Source organism: Tachypleus tridentatus, chromosome 12, assembly GCF_004210375.1.
Source record: "Tachypleus tridentatus isolate NWPU-2018 chromosome 12, ASM421037v1, whole genome shotgun sequence".
NCBI lineage: Eukaryota > Metazoa > Arthropoda > Merostomata > Xiphosura > Limulidae > Tachypleus > Tachypleus tridentatus.
In genome coordinates this window covers 18,058,495-18,076,631 of record NC_134836.1, presented here as the reverse complement: position 1 = coordinate 18,076,631, position 18,137 = coordinate 18,058,495, and the positions used below count along the sequence as shown (strand labels likewise).

At 31.6% G+C, this 18,137-nt stretch overlaps 1 protein-coding gene across 1 annotated transcript in view; it reads right to left on the bottom strand.

Moving 5' to 3' along the window:
* LOC143235036 (vasopressin V1a receptor-like) overlaps window positions 1-18,137 on the bottom strand; it is a 117,556-nt gene that overhangs the window by 30,087 nt on the left and 69,332 nt on the right. Inside the window, exons 7-8 of the mRNA XM_076472782.1 lie at window positions 7,420-7,533; window positions 5,108-5,623 (exon numbers count right to left, since the gene is read on the bottom strand). Of these exons, the coding sequence (XP_076328897.1) occupies window positions 5,108-5,368 (261 nt within the window). The 5' untranslated portion in view covers window positions 5,369-5,623; window positions 7,420-7,533. The remainder of the gene's footprint in view (window positions 1-5,107; window positions 5,624-7,419; window positions 7,534-18,137) is intronic.

Here is an 18,137-nt window from a genome sequence, read left to right as displayed (position 1 = left end):
AACGTTATCTTTATTCAAGTCTCGTGAAATCATTTGAATATAAATACAGTAAGTTCTGCTATTTCATAGAGGTATTTCTATTTTTATCAAAAGGTAATTTATCAGTATATTTTAAACACGTCTGATTACTCTATAACCCTTGTAATATTGATAAAAGGAGAAAAGTTTCTAATATTTAGAAATCACAGACCTTTCATTTTTCTAGCAAAGTTTGGTTATAGAAATATTGTTTAACTTTATTCACTATGATTAGTTCGTTTATATTTGTAAATTAGAAAATCTACCCTAATAATGTGTACTTTGTCATTAAAATAAAGTCAACCAAATCTTACTGGTCGTGTAGATCTTGGATATTTTATTTTGAAATCTCTCTAAAGGTTTAAAATGTTTCTGTTTTCATTACATGATTTGAGGAGTTTACATGGAACGTGGAAAAAGGAAGACTTTTCTATTGTTTTTCTTTTTTCAAAATATCAGCTTAAACAAACAACATTTGCTTGCTCACTTGGTTTGAGTATTTGGAATACAATACAAACTACTCAAATATTATGGAAATACCAACTGTTTGATACCCTGGAAAATTAATTCATTTATAAAGAATCATTATCCTAAAGTGGCAGAAAAATAATTACAATATTCATAGAGTGGCTTTATTTTATGTGATTTTAAATTTCTTTCGGATGCCTGATTATTATTTGTGAGAAAATATAACATAGACACTGTTATCACCCTATTTGGGCACTCTCTACCTATCATTCTATCAAACAAAAATAAAGAAAATATAATTAACCATTACAGTAAAATACGTATTTCTTTTAAAAGTTCATTCATATATTTTGAAAAGTAGATTTAAATGCTTTTATCTTTTGATGTAATCTAGGAAGTGGTACTCAGTTGTGTTTCATTTTGTACACTTTGTTGTTATTGTTTTCAAGTTTCAGGTAAACGAGTAAGGTTGTCGAATCGTTTTGAGATTTGCACAGCTGTCTAACAATAGCCTATACGCTTGTGTAATTATCGCACTTTCTCTGTATTTGTAGAAGATCGATTTACACTAGCATGCACAAAACATATTACAAGTTTTACTACACTAACATTATGATTAATTCGCAGATGTCAACGTGCTGGGGCTCGTTTTGGAAAGTGAAATATTTTTGTTTTTGACTCATTTTAAAATATAGAACACTTGCGTTAAGTTATATCAATCTCTTATTGACCTTACAATTTTAATCAGATTTGAAATTAATCTACTTTATTAAAATATTTTTTATGGCTGAACTTTTCCACTTTTAAAAGTTGTGATACAAATAAAAACAATTTTGATAGCTATGAAACATTACTTATAAAGTATATTCTAACCACTGTTCGTAGATCCAAGAATATATAGATAAGGATTTACAGTTTCAAGTAAAACTGGGGATTAAAAATGGTCAGAGCTTTCTTAAAGTTAGCTAATTTAGCTACTCGACAAAAGGAATAAAATACGCTTTAGAGCATGTAGTTCTAATACATGAAAGGTGTTTTATTCTGTAACATTGAAAGAAAACACACATAGATATTATGAACGTGTTTTACCGAGCAATAACTGGATGAAAATGAAAAATGAAGAATGAAACTTTTTAGAAAAATAAACTTGGAGACGGCTTAAAGTTGGTAATGAAGATGGCTTTACTATAAGTGTACAATGTTCCAGTACCTGATTATGACATAATCTTGTCAAAATGTTGTACGTTTATAATAAAGTTTTCATTATCTATTTAAGCCGTCTACTAGCTTTTATTTGCATTTCAATAATGTTTATCACGAACATGAGATTTGCAACTCATTGTTCCTCATTTAGTACACATTTTGTTTCGACAACTTTAAATTACTGGATGTTGTAATATTTGTTTACTGTATAAAATATGCTCTTCAGTGCATCAAATTATTTAATGATAAACTTCAGGTCTTAGCTTATTAATTTATAGTAACAGAAGTGCCATTCTTCTCCGTACCTCGCGAGTACAACGGTAAGTCTACGGATTTACAACGCTAAAATCAGGTATTTTATTCCCCTCGGTGCAGGGAGCAGGGAGCTCGATGTGGCCTTACTATAAGAAAACAAACATTCTTCCTCGTTTGACAGGTTATACAAAATAATAAATTATTTTTCGTACTCTTTTTTTTTTTTTTTTAAGAGAGCGATGGTGAAAAGCTATGACTTTTGCATTTTTAAACAGATTTTTTATTAATTTATTTATTTATGCAAAATAAGATAAGCTGTAAATTAATCAGAGCGTTAAATCTTCAATAAATGCTGGTTTCTTAACCGAAACATTATTTGTAGTTTCTTTCTCAAAACAGGATACAAAATTTGAGGTAAGATTGAAATTTGTGAAAAAGTTAACCAAAGGTATATAAAACCTCGTTTCCATTTCATATTTCGTTTATTTTGGTAACGTGTATTTTGGGAATAAAAAGCGATATATCTCAATTTAATAATTACAACTACAAATGACCCCTCCCGGTGGCTCAGCGGTAAGTCTTACAATACATCGAGTTTCGATACTAGTTGCTCTGTGCTTAACAACAAACAAACAAAAAGCAATTTAAACAAATATTTAATATTTAATACATTTAAAGTAAGAAGGCGAGTTCCATGTTTCTGCATATAATATACGAGTTTTATAAATCACCATAAGAAATGTACTAATAAATATAAGAACAATATAAAACTCTCAACCGATTCAAATTCTTATTTTACAAACATGTTCATCCCTGTATTTCCAAACTGTAACATTCTTTCCGTGCCAGTATTTTTATAACGATAAAAGAAATATCACTTTTAAAAGGATTTATTGTTAACCGCACACGCAACACAAAAAATAACTACTATATCTTATTTTTTATGTCAATGGGAAAGAAGACACATTATCAAATATTGAACATTTTGATTATGAAACCAGCAAGTTATGAAGTCTGTTAACATGCGTCTCTGTAATACTGATAAACAATCGTTTATCAAATTAAAGTTATACCGAAGAAGCAAACACTCGTGTCAACGATTACTAGTGGATACACAAGAAGAATTGGTCACCAGACTGAGGACTTATTGTAAGACGTGCTTTTACAATAAACATAAATATAAAATGTAAGAATTCTTGCTGGTTTGGGAAATTGATTTAAAAAGTCGAATTTTTACAGATGCTCAGCTCGAATAATTTGTAAATAATATTTATTTGATGTTACTCAACCCTTGATATTATTCGATTATTATTCGTTAGTTTTATAGTTAAAATAAAGTACAATTAATAAACATAATAATTGCGACAAAAACACGTTAACAAGAGTTGTTTTTAAATGTTATTTGTTTCACAAATGTTTGGTTTGTTGGTTCCTTAATGCTTCGCCCGCTATTGGTACTTAAACTGTTGATTATGAAGTTTTTAATCTTTGAAGTTTATGCATAAATGATTTACAGTAAAGCACAAATAATCACAACGCTAGGTGGAAGGCTATCGTTCTATCCAGTGTATAGGTATTTTGATAACAGACTTAACCGATCTCTAGTGTTGGTCATTCTGTTACTATGGCGTACATTGAAACACCTAGAAACTGTGCTTGGAAATAGACGTCTAACCATTGCTTCTGTTTGATGAACAAAGACCCGCTGACGTTTTGTTCTCCAAACTATAGAATGAATGACTTACTAAGTCAAGAGTTATAAACTTTCAGTCTTCTTCGCTCTTGTAGTTGTTGTTCGAAAGATCACGTCTATCTAAGAAAGACACTAAAAATATGCCTACTAAAAGTATATGTAATAATAAGTGGAGTACCATTCCAGTTTTTTGCGATAGTTAAAATGATCGATAGAATGAAACTATATAATTCAGTTTACACACCCCGGTGAACCTCATTTTCTGCACCTTTAACATAATTTTCTTCTGAAATCTCACGATTAGCGTTTTAAAATGTTTTTTAGAGAAAATTTTTATTGCATTGTTTCTCGTCACAATTCTATGCTTTATTATGCGGTTCTTAGTTTAGTGTGACTAGCATGAGCTTCTCAGAATATTTGATAAAAAGTTATAATTAATGGTCAAAATATACATTTAGTTAAAAAGAAATAAATACTTTTATGAGCAGCAGAGGGAATATGCTTAAGAAAATTATTCGGAAGTTAAAAATATTTCACGTTTCATTCTATGAGACAATCCTGATGAAATTGAAGTTTAATCGGTATAAGTAAGCTAAGGAAAGATGAACAAAATACAAGATAAAATAATATGTAGACGACTCTGACGTTTTGAAATGCAAAATAATTGATTGTATAAAGTAAAAACAATAAAAAACTAAAAACTCCCTACATGTTTTGGTAGAACAATTTCCGCCATCTTCAAGAGACAAGATAGACGCAAAAAAGTTCATTTACAAAATTTGTTTCCAGAAATTTACTTCCGTGGCACCAAGACCTAATCCTCTGTTCAAAGTAATTTTGTTTTTACAGGAATTCTTAATTATTATGTTATATTTAACTTATTTTTAATTTTACTTCTTTAAGTAATTGTAAACTGTTCAATTCAGGAATACGCGAAGAATTCGCCACATGTTCCGCCAAGTTTTTAATTTATCAACAGCATCTCTGTGTTCTTTAGTTCCAAATTTTTACTTCTTTCCGCTAGGGACACAGCAGACAACTCAATGTATTTTTACCTCAAACAAACATTTTAAAACGGTGATGTCGCCAGCTCACTATTTTATTAAATATTCACAGAACTATCAGTCGAATATACTGAAAATATAAGATTATGTGTGCACAAACATGAAAACATAAAATGGAAATCCGTTTTAGAAGATGACCTTCTGAAGTAAAGTGGTGTTCTCGATAGAACTTTTATAAAATCAGGTAATAGCTAATTACTTATCAATGTACTAGATGGCTTTTTTTTTTTTTATAACGGACTGGAGGACACATTGAATCCAATACAGAAATAATTTTATCTCGAAACTACTTTACGAATGATATCAATATTAACATTTGAGCATCTTGTAGCAAATAATAACCTACATTCAGCAAAGCATTTTAACACATTAAAACGACTTCAAACTACTGATTTTTTTCTCTCACCTCAAACAACATTTCTGACGTCATGGTGATGAAGCAAACAGCGAGGTCTCCAATAGCTAGGTTCAGAATGAAGATGTTTACCCTAGAGGATCGTTTCCGGTAACGTGATCGCGATAGAACCAACACAATAATCATGTTTCCAACTAAAGTCGCCGTCATAATCACTCCTAAAGTGGCAACTCGTTGAATAAGCTCCCCATTCCATACAGCGCCATCTGGGTACACCTTGGTGTTGCTCTTTTTGTCATCCATTTCATTCATTACTATCAGCCTCGTTCGGTCTTCTATTTTTTTTCAGAGGTAAGATCAGTGTTCCAAGAAAAAAATCTTAATAGGAAATGAACAGAACATCAAAGCTATTGCAACAAGATAAAACTAAATGATGGATACGTTATCATGGGTGACTAATTTCATCTGCCATCTTGAAAGAAAAGTGGAGATTTCACGATTAAAATTCTTCGTTTTCTCTTTGCCGTTTATATTTTCATGAACGTTTCCACAAGTCTTCTACATAAGCTGTGACAGAGTGATAAGAGAGTTGTTAAATGCTACTTATACCACTATAAACTTTTGAGTAAACTAGTTTATTTCGTAAGTATTTAACGATGTGTTTGCAGTCAATAGACAATTTTTAAATAACATTATATACACACACAACATTTTTACTATAAATTTCTTAAAACACTGTCCAACTGTAAAATATTCATGTAATATATAAAAGTACATTTATAATAATTTTGTTAAACTGTGGAGATTGCCATACTAAAGATCAATAAATATATTGAAGTTCATCGCATTATTTTCTAGATTTTATCAGTTATCACGTTTTTTTTGTTTCTTCGCTGACAAATAGTCTTGGAATTTCTTACGTTGAGACAAAACACTTTTTTAAATTATTTTCCAGAATTTACGTAAAAAATGTGTCTTACATCATAAAGTTCTTTTCTATCCTTTCATCACCTTAGGTGCTTTTCGCCTTTTCAAAATTAGGTACGTCGTATTATCCTAATATGTTTAAATAGTTTAAAAATGTAAAAAAATACTAGTGATAAAGATAATAGTTTGATTTCTTTCATTTTATGGAAGGTAATACAGAGTTCATGCTCGTCACAAGACTAATAACTGTACACTCAGACGAGTTGTTAAGCTTTCTGCCAGATTTCATTTGCTCAAATTGCCCAAGTAAATCAATTAAAGCCAAATGTTAAACAGAGTCTATTAAACCTTCAAGGGATTATGTCTTTAATTAAACCTTCAAGTGACTACACTCGAAACTTTTAATGCGTTTTAAGGTCATTGTCTTAATTTTAATAAAGTAAACTTATAAATGTAAATACATGTACAAACATATAATTACACCTGCAGATAGACACGTTTACAATAGCTTCTACTTGTATAGTTTGTTTGTTTTTTTGCAATCTACGACAAACAGAAGCTAAAAATGTAGTTGTTCATCGCGAAAAATAAAGATACAATAAAAACAAATTTCAGAGAGAACTTTGTCTAGTTTCTGGCCCTACCAAAATTTACTTTATGACTTACTGACACTTAGATATAATTGAATTAGTTCTCTAACTGACAGAAAATGTTTACGCCATATATAACTAAAAACTGTTTCTTCTGATTGAGAGAAAAACATAAGTTTACACTTCACCAAATGAAATGAAATATATGTGCCGCCTGCAGCGTTAGGTTAAAATGAATAAATGATAAACAATCGTCCGTTTGTGATTTCTGAATAGCATGTATGCTTTGTTGGTCATACAGATGTTGTTGACCTCGAGTACTATTTCGATGTCACTTGTCTAATTCGTCATCTAACCCAGTGTTTTAGAAGTCTTTTATACCACTCTCTCTTCTACTCTGTAATAAAATTTAACATCTTCCGAAACATAAAAACGTTCAACTCATTTAAATTGTAACATATATATATTTAAAAAACCCAAAAGACAAAACTATTTTTTAACATTTTTCATGCCCCTCCCCTAAATGCGGTTGCGCCCCCGGAGAGGGGGCACTCTACATTTTGAGAACCACTGATGCAACCAAATACTTCAAAGACAAGACACTAAATTTCACTTTTACTATTATAATAATTTTCTAGGAAACTAACTTACTTAAATGTACAAAACCTCCAAAAATGAGCCAAAAGCATACGAAAGGTATATAAATTTCCTTCCATATCACTATAATAATAATGACACTTATTTTAAACTTTAAAAAAATAGTTAATGGAATCGCGTATGTAGTTTTATTAGGAGTGTCATAATTTGTTAATATTGAGATGCATTATAAAACGAGAGAGAACTCACATTTTAGACGCTTCTTTATTACAAATGTTGTCTCATTTCTCGCCTTCTTGTCAGTAGTCCTTAATCAGGGATGGATAGTTATGTCCGAATCGTAAGGATCACTGAACAGGCCATCTAAGTGTAGTGTAAGATGCCATGATGTGTAAAACATTAATTACCAATTTTTTGAGATATTTGCCTAAACAATTTCCAGTATAGTATTTATAAACCTTATAACTGTTAAACATTTAATTAATTTCACGAACACATTACTGATTATATTACTATTGTCAATGATAAAACGTTTCTTATTTCCCCACATATATTGTCTGTAGTTTAATACATTTAGAAATGTGTAATTTGTTTTAATGTCTTTTATGAATTATATATTTAATATCAGGTCCATATCCTGTATCAATTGCTGCATATTTTATACAATTCTATTTGAGGATTAAGTCTTCATGAAAAGAAGGAATATTAATGGCTCTGTTTTTAAGGTGATAAATTATCGTTTCAGTGCGAATATAAACAGTGGTATGTTAAATTAACAACCGGGTAAGTACATGTATACATCATATTCTTACCTATAAATCTTGTTTAATTACTAAGATGCTATTAATATTCATACCGGACCAAAACCTAAACTTCCTCTCTTTTACAACTGTTCATTCATAATTTAAAGCGTATACATATACGTTATTACCATCACTAATTAATGTGCAATTATTTTACTTTTCAGACGCCATATATAGAAATTTATTTTGTTTGTTCGTTTGTTTTGAATTTCGCGTAAAGCTACACGAGAGCTATTTGCACTAGCCATTCTTAATTTAGCAGTGAAAGACTAGAAAGGAGGCAGCTAGTCATCATAATCCATCGCCAACTCTTGGGCTTCTCTTTTACCAACGAATAGCGGGATTGACTGTTACATTATAACCCTCCACGAATGAAAGGACGAGCACGTTTGATGAGACGGAGATTCGAACCTGTGATCCTCAAATTGCAAATCGAGGGCCCTAACTACCCGTTCTTAGTGTCTAAGGATAATTTCATCTCCGTTGTTGCTTTATTCGGTAAATTCCGTTTACCCTTCATTTTTGCAATATGAAAATGAATTTACTATTAATTAATTCCATTTGATCTGGAAATACAATAAAAACTTTAGGTTTAAGCATTTCAATAAATAATTTTCCCCATAAGGGCAAAAACTACTGATGAATTCAACTGTCTCAATACTGTATTCAATACTTAATGATAAATATTTTACAATGCGAGAATACTAAATGGATGTGGCAGCTTCAGTAGGATATATAAGAAGAACAGAAAGCACATTCAGATTATGAGAAAAGTATACCAGACTCTTTATAGGAGCAAAAAAAGCGACATATTAAACCGTAAAAATTATGGAAGCATTACGCTAACTGAGCATATTCTAAAAGTGTTTGAAAGGGTAGTAGAATATAGAGTAAGAAAAGTTGTGCAGATTGATTAAATGCAGTGTGATTTTATGCCTGCGGAGAAGTAATAAGGCCACATTTGTAACCAATCAACTGCAGGGACATTTTCTGAAGCGAACAGAAAATGAAATTGGTGCTTCATCAATTCGAGAAGCAAAATACAATAGAGGGTCAGAAGACATCATTTATTGGTGTCTTAAGAAGAAAGAAAGTCCCAGAGAAGTTGGTGAGGATAGTAAAAACAATGTGAGATGAAGCAAAGATACTAGTAACGATAGAATAAGGAAGAACAGAACAATTTGATGTAATAGTGGATCTACACCAAGACTCGGCTTTAGGTACTTTCCTCTTTGTAGTAATGATAAATGTTTTGTGTGAGGAAGAAAGAAAACAAATATCTTGTCGAGACAGATGGATGGTTGAAGGAGAAATGATGGGTGTGACGAAAAGGCATAGAGAAAAATGAATTAAAGACACTTAATCTTTTTAAAGGAACATTAAATATATTTAAAAAATTAACTTTAAGAAGTAATGATATATCGTTTATGCTAGAATTATGGATTTTTTATTACCGTTATTAATAATACTTATAAAATCAGATACTTCGTTTGAAACTATGTTATCCTCAATGAAAGTGAATGACACCAATGTTTTGTTTTTTGAATTATTATATATTAAAAACAGAAGCGGAAGAAAGAACAAGTCATTCAAACTTGAACTGACACATCCTATTACCAATCTGATCACACTAGACGCAATCTACCACCAATATGATGATACATGACATAAGCTGTAACAAGTTTGATCATACATGACACAATCTGCCACAGTCTGATGATTATTAAACTATTAACGATCCGTAAGAACCACGAGTAAATGTTTACAAAAAAACAAACTAGGGCACGGACACCTTCCCTTTCCCAGATCGTTGTTTGGAAAAAAATACATTTTTTGTGGTTTGTTTTTTCTGCTTTTACTTTGTTTGTTTTTAGTTCCTGAGCCAATCAATTGCGCAACGGTAGCTTTAATGAACTTTCGAAATTACTTTGTTCTACTGTGAGTAAGTAACTGAAGATTAACAGACCTAACGTGACTGGAATATTTTTGTTTCCTCTTTTCATTTCTGTTGTCACTTGACGAATAAGTTCGCTTCTTTATTGATGACTTGGTATAAAGCAAGTTTAAACTATCCACATTTTTTCCAGTGTGATTTTTTTCTTGTTCATTGTCACGAAAGTATATCTCTTAGTCTTTTATGAGCTTCCAAACCTTTTATCTACTTCTTGTGTTATGAAAACAATCTCGACTTTGTATATTCTGTATAATTATAATGGACCAGACACTAATTATGATAAATATTCTAGCATAAGCAACGTGAACTGTGTAATTTGCTATAATTTATATATGTGAACGTACATAGGTCGCTCACAGTGGAAAATTTAAGTAAATGAACTGTGAAGATATGACACCCCACAGAAAGAGTCATATTTAATAACGAGTCTATATTTCATAATGATACAATTGCACTGTTATACATTTATTTTAGTATTGGCACGTGTTTCACTTTGATGCATGTGATGTATATGGTTGGGCGTGTGTTTGCAAGTCTCGACGGCTGGGTTAAAGAGTGCGACCGTAGTCTGAAAGTCGCGGGTTCGCATCCCCGTCGCACTAAACATACTCGCCTTTTCAGTCGAGGGGACGTTATAATTTGACGGGTTAGAATAGGGTGATCCTTATTACAGTACAGCAATAAATGACATCCACTAAAAATAGATATTTTTAAAATTGAAGCAAGTAAATACTCGAGTTGGAATGTTTATTAATGAGTCCTATCATTTTTATTTTTTTTTACAAAACGCTAAAGAAACATTTTAGAAAAAAAAATGTCTTTCATGTCACCAAGTTAAGTGTGATGGTTTAGTGATTGCAAGTGAATTTGTCTTAACATTAAGAGCATGTGCTTTCTCTGCTTGTCATTGAAGTATGACAATTTAATAACTTTGTTTGTTTCTCTGCCTCCTACTTTTTCCTTCTTTTATTTCTTATTTATTGGATACGACATTTACCTTCATTGTGTCTTGTGTATGTAATGAAAGAAACTTTTGGGTATGAATTTAACTGTAACATATAATTTTAAACTTACTATTGTATAAATACATTTTTTCTGCTATGCTTGAAATTATTCAGAGAATGTAATTTTTATCATTTTATTCAAACTTTTTTTAATACGTGCCAAATAAATATATCCTTGAAACATAGCGGTCAGATAGAGACAGCTAGCAAAACAGATAGTAAGAGACAAGTTTTAGTATTCATCGATTTAGTATCGCATTTCTAATATTAAATATAAAACATCATAGTTAAAGATTAAGAATCACTTTAATAAATGATTCATGCTGATTTAGGTTTTATAAAGTTATTATTAGAAATAAAAATTGATATACACGCTGTTTTATAGCAATACAATAACTTAATAATTAATTATACCTTTAATAAAGCTTATTATATTTTCAACACTAAGTTCTTTATTTAATCTCTTACTTTTTCAAGAAGAAGCGTTAAAATATATGTCAAACCCAGTATGTGAGATTTACCCATTATCGACGATGTATTTCGCTCTATCCAGAACTCATCCGTCTGATCGAGATAATACTTTTATTTTAATTGAGAAAAAAAGTTAGACGGCTTTTTGTTAAAGATTATTTGTTTTTTTTTAATTTCGCGCTAACCGTCCCTAATTTAGCAGTGTAAGACTAAAGGGAAGGCAGCTGGTCATCACCACCAACTACCAACTCTTGGGCTACTATTTTACCAACGAATAGTGGGATTGACCGTCACATTATAACGCCCCCACGGCTGGGAGGGCGAGCATGTTTGGTGCGAATGGGATTCGAAGCCGCGACCCTTGGATTAGGAGTCGAACGCCTTAACACGCTTGGCCATGCCAGACATTTTGCTAAACACTTAATCACATAATATATCACAGAAAGGTTAAACCTGTAAAAATTAAACCAATCAAAATAGAGAAACTAAGCTTTCAAAGCCTCCAGCTACTGTCCTGGTTTGTACATTTACAAACCACAAATCTTTAGGCGGGATATTGGTTTCATTACTGGCAGATCTAATAATTTTTAAAGAATAAAAACAAATTTAAATCTGTAACTACTTTAAATTGTTTACAGATATGTACAACAGAAAGAGTGACCGAAACATTAAAACATTTCATAGCTAGATACGTAAAACTCGCTTTTAAATTCCCCCTGGTGAAATCTTATACAAACTTCATGCTTTATTGGTCTCCATAGTCTCTGAGATGAACCACTTTTTTATCTAAGGGAACTAACTACTTTTTACTCGTCGTTAAATTGTTTACTAAATGTTGACAAGAAATTTGCAGATCAACTTCAGTTTTCTTACTCAGGACGGTGTTCAGTAAAAAAGCAGAGACCAGTCAGGCTACAGTAACATTAACGTCATTATGAGGAAATTGGATAGGAAATAACACACACAGATATTCGTGCATGCTTTGTTTGTTTGTATGCAGTTAAGTACAAAGCAGAACAATGGACTATCTTTGCTATACACACCACGGGTATCTCAACCAGGTTTCTACCGCTGTTGTGCATGCTACAAAGCAATAAAGATTATGGTAAAATTGGTAAAATGGAGTTACTTAGCATATATAAAACTACTTGTGTACTTTGATAAGCCAACAAATAATAAAGACAATACATTTGATGTTGGGCATCAAAAAAGCAGATCCTTGGATATCACTAAAATATTTAATTAACAGGATGGATTTATCCAACTGTGTTCCGGCAAGTAAAAAAAATTCCTTATTGTAATTGAGTTTTAATTTCTAATACCAACCAAATAATGCTTTAGTGCGCTTATAAGTGACGAAACGTTTAATACAGAAATATAATAAATAAAAGTATAATTAATGTGATATTTATAAACTAGAAATGAGATAAAGCATTTTTGAAAGGGAGTAAAATGTTTAACGTAGGTTCTAACAAAGCATCATGAAACATTTATCGAGAGATTGTTTGTCTTATGAACCAGAGTTACTCGGAGCTTGCTTGTCTTAGGAACCAGAGTTACGCAGAGTTTGCTCGTCTTATGAACCAAAGTAACTCAGAGCCTACTTGTCTTATGAACCACACTTACTCATAACTTGCTTGTCTTATGAGCCAGGGTTACTCAAAGCTTGCTTGAAGAGACGAATGTTATGCTAATCCTGGACGTTGAAATATTTCTAACATAATTAAATACAAATGTCGGGTATTTATTCAGCAGTATATAATTCTTATTGTTTTTACACCAGTAAAAAAAAATATGTAAATTATACGTGACACGATTGTAACCAATTAAAGCTGCTGTTAATTAATTAAACTTCCTCCTGGATAAATTAACAAATTATGTGAACCGTGCCGTTTCTCAAATTTTTGATACTGTTGGTTTACTGAGATAAAAGCGGTATTAAAGAGTTTCAAAGTGAAGCACAGAGAGCGAAACTACCAAACGAAACCGTTTGAGTATTGTTCTAATGAAGTAGTAACTCGTTGTAGATCCACAGTCAGAATTTTTCATGGTATCATATCATATAACTTAAACTCTTTTATGTAGTTTGAATAATATGATCGTTTTGTTTATTTTCTTAAAATAGTATTGTCAATTTAAGACTCCACTTTTATTTTGCAATGCACTGGTTTCTTTTTTTCTATCACCAGAAAGATTAAATCCAGTAGCAGGAAAATGCACAGTGAATAATGTGTTGAATATTATCATGGCAAGCAAATGTATTTTCTGACCACTCATAATGCGCCTGTTATAGAAAAAGAAATAAAACGTGTAAAGTTTAATTTGATATGTTATGTAACAATCTATTCACTCAAGCCTAGCTGACAACACCTGGCTAAAGTAAATGAGTTGTAGGGTAACGCTATATGCAATCTTCATTGGAACGAAAGCTTTACCAAGTTTGGTAACTGTTAGCTTCGGATGTGTAACCACCTTTCTAAACCCATATGCTTGTATACATACATACACGAGGTTTTCAGATCGAAGTGTGTACGTGGTTCTTATCTAGATACAAAAGAAAATAAAACTATTGTGTGAGAGGGATACGTAAAAGTTTCGCACTGAAGCGATAAATTTTACGGGCGATATTTCGAAACATTTATTCGTAACATAAATGATTGGGTGCTGCAGAAGTTGATGTGCTGAAATGTTAATTCGAAGCTCAAAGCTTTACGTTCTGTTGCAGCAAAATCGCGCTCTGAACTTTGGAGCTGTGGATGCGTTGTAAGAGTCACGGTAAAATCCCACTAATCGAAAAGAGTGGTCCAATAGCTGACGGTGAATGTTAGTTACTAACTGTCTTCTGAGTTCAAAAGTAGGAACAGCTAGCGCAGATAACTCTTTGATAGCTTTGCGCAAATATTCGAAATCTGCAACTAAATGAAACGGAAATTTCGAAAAAAGAAAATAATTCTAACAATATTTAGTAGAAAATGTAAGTGCCAAATGAAGATGTTTTGAATATGTATAAATGAATGGAAAATACCATTTATTTCTCTAAAAAAAGAAGGATTGCTTTAATGTCGCATTTATGTGTTTATCAACAGGCAGTATTATACAGTGATATTATAACACACACAATCTCTCAATAAGGGTCAACAAAAACCGGAAAAAACAACAAGATTTTCCATATCCGTTTTGAAAATAGAATACATTCTTTTGAGTTATTACTTGTCAGTATCAAAAGGGTTACTTACAATAACTAAATAAATGGATAGATGACTATAAGATATACAGAACCTGCAAGATTCTTTAGGTGAAATACCTTGAACAAGGCAACAACATATAGATATCGTAATTAATTAAAGTTTGGTTAAAAAGAGTGGAAAAAGCTAATTAATAACGCAGGCTGCCATGTGATTTTAATAATAATGCAACAGAACGCCACTCCAGTTTCGTGTACACGACGATGTCAATTGCAAACTGAACCATTGAAGTATTAGCCACAGTTTTTTAAATTAATGAGCACTCACAGGTCATAGCAGCCTGGCCTGGTAAATGGAAAATTAATTAGAGCATTAAGGGCTCAAAGAGTCATTATTAATAAAAAAACTATGCAATTTTCTTTCGCTTCTTTTCTACAATCGTGATATAGTCGCAGTTCTCCTTTTATTTTTATGTCCAGCAACTTTATTTAGGATGTGTTTACTCTTATCATGAATTGACTCATGTCAATAACACAAGCTTAGAAATAAGTTTTGTTTCTTATTGGCAGTATATTACATTCTTCCTTCGCCTCTCTCAGTTTGTTCACTTTCTCTCGCGTCTCTTGGTCTTATCTTTCGTTCTGTTTCTTTGCACTTCTGTGTTTTACACTATTTTCTCGACCCCTCACCAATTAGTCCGTTTCTTACTTTCTAACTTTGCATCTGTTTTTCATAGATTGTATTATAACTTTTTATAACCATATAAAGTCTTGTAGTCTCCATCCCAACTGAACTTACACTTTCTCAATTTCAATTGGTATTATTTTACGTCTAACTTCATAACACTCTCTTATAATATTTTTTATATAAATTTTTCAAAAGCTCGTTTAATACTCGTGGAAGTGATTTATTTAAGGACGTTTTTGTACAGATTCACTTTGATCTGTTTACCAGCTGGTCACCAGTAAATTTCAGTACTTCATTATTCGATTTCTCGTGGTGGGTAAATACTAGATATACTAGTGTGTTGCTTTGCACAAACAAAACGACAGCAACGTTTTGATTCTTGGACGAGTATAATACTCTAATTTGCGCAGCTTTAAAAAACAAACTAAAAATCAGGTTTCAATACTAGTGATGGGCACAGCACATATAGTCTGTTCTGTAAATTTTCGCTTGACTACAAACAAAAACAAAACTAAGGTGTGTAAAGTCTACCACGGACTTTTAATGTGAGTTTACAAAAACGTTTTTAAACATTTTTGATGCAAAAACGTTTCTTTAATTAACAATATGATTTTTTAAACATTTAACTCCATGTCTTTACCAAATTTTTGAAAGAAAGTTTGTCTTTTAAACAAATTTTGGAGTTGATGTTAGATTTATGTATAAAATATTTCCAAGATATATAAAGAGAGTTTGCAGAATTCTGTATGTAGTCTTAAACTTTCTTTCATCTAAGTAACACGGTACAACTTTTTATAATTTATAGAGAAATATTAATGACTTTAATGTTTCAAACGTGATTAGTAGCACGTACTGAGCGTGCAATTTGAATATCAATCGAAAGCATGATTTGGCCGGTCATGGATAATATTCAGAAGAATCTAAATATGAATCACGACAAAACGTAATGATTCGTTTGAGTGAGAATTCAGTTCAGACGTCCCAGGAATTAAGTGCGTTTCTCACATTCTCCATTCTAACAATAAACTCAGAGCACGCACCAAAGATCACGTTAAAGTAAAAGTAAAAGTAAAATAAAAAGAGAATTATGATTAAACTACTCGGTATTAAACTTCTACAAGTAACAGTAAACAAAAAGTTTTGTAAATGAACATATGTAGAAAGATTGGTGCGGAAAATGTAAATATGCTCACATATATCAAACTCTAAGGCACACAGAAGCCTTTTTATTTTTGCTGGATTATTTTTAAAGAAATATTTGACTGTATTTTGAACATGAAACTCATGCTGCGAATTTTTGACTGGAAGACATCCCACATTCATTTTTCGTCCTGTTAATTTCTTTCGTTCGCTTTCGACATAAAACGTATTTCTAATTTCTTTAACTTAACACGAATGTTTCCTCATACATTTTTTGTTAAAAGAAAAGAAAAAAATGTAACCACGATGTACTTTCTCTATTCTGTTTTAATGTTACAAATCTAGTTGAACAATGCCATAGACAGGGAAACGAAGGGAATTTTAGTGATGGGCATAAATCTTTCATAAACGCCAACGGTTGACCTTAAGAAAAATCCTAAAATGCCATTTTTGTGATTTTACATAAATTGTATTTGATAGAAAATTTACAAGTATGGATATTTAAAGGTTTTTCATTAAATACAATAGTACGGGATCATACAATGATATCGTATGGATTTGTTTATTGAATAATAGGACAGAATCATATAACGAATATAGTAATTACTTTGAAGACGACAAAAAGCGATAAAATGAAAACTCTAAAACAACAAACATTTTTTACGACAGTTAATACTCCACTAAAATTATGCTTTAATGCTATTTGAAATTATGCACTTTATGTAATAATATATAAATCTCATATCTTTAAGAAAAGGCCCGGCATGGACACGTGGGTTAAGGCGTTCGACTCGTAATCTGAGGGTCGCGGGTTCGAATCCCCGTTGCATGAAACATGCCCGCCCTTTTAGCCATGGGGGCGTTATAATGTAACGGTCGATCCCATTATTCGTTGGTAAAAGAGTAGCCCAAGAGTTGGCGGTGGGTAATGATGACTAGCTGTCTTCCTTTTAGTCTTACACTGCTAAATTAGGGACAGCTAGCGCAGATAGCTCTCGAGTAGCTTTGCGCGAATTTCAAAAACAAACACAAACTATAGGAAACGTAACATAAATATAATTACTCTCTTTGCAAAATAATTAAAATTCCGTTTTATACATTTATCCTACTTCAGATTATTAAACAGTTGGTTGTGTTCATAATTTAAACTATGAATAATAATGAACTAAATTAAGAATAATAATATAAAGTTATATCTATTTATATACGGCGAATTTGTTTGGTATAAAAAGTTGTGGTGAAGATTTGGCTAAACTGCTTTCGATTAGGTTTCAAAATAATTTAGGTGGACTGCCCAATTCCCTCAAAATCGGACTTTAAATGGATAATCAGTAAGATTGACGATTAGAATTTGGTAGCTATTTTCATTTAGTCGTCTTACCTCTCAGCGAGAGTTAAACTGAGCGGGAAGATTGGTAGGAAAATGCGAGAAGATAACGTGAAACGAAAGTGGTGTTTAGTGCAGCGCTTTGGTAACTTTGGATCAATCAAAGGGTTTGTGTACTAATGCTCAAAATAGCAGAAGAAGGGTATCCCATGCCCGCATCGGTAGTTTTACTTTATAAACCTAGAATTGCCTTCTCAAGTAGATTCGATAGTACTTTATTGTTTACACTGAAAGCAAATAATAATTTTTGCCTTTATAATACTTAGATGAAGAAATTTCTCATAAAACGACATATCTTACGTTTCATATTTAAAAATAACATAATTATATTTGCGT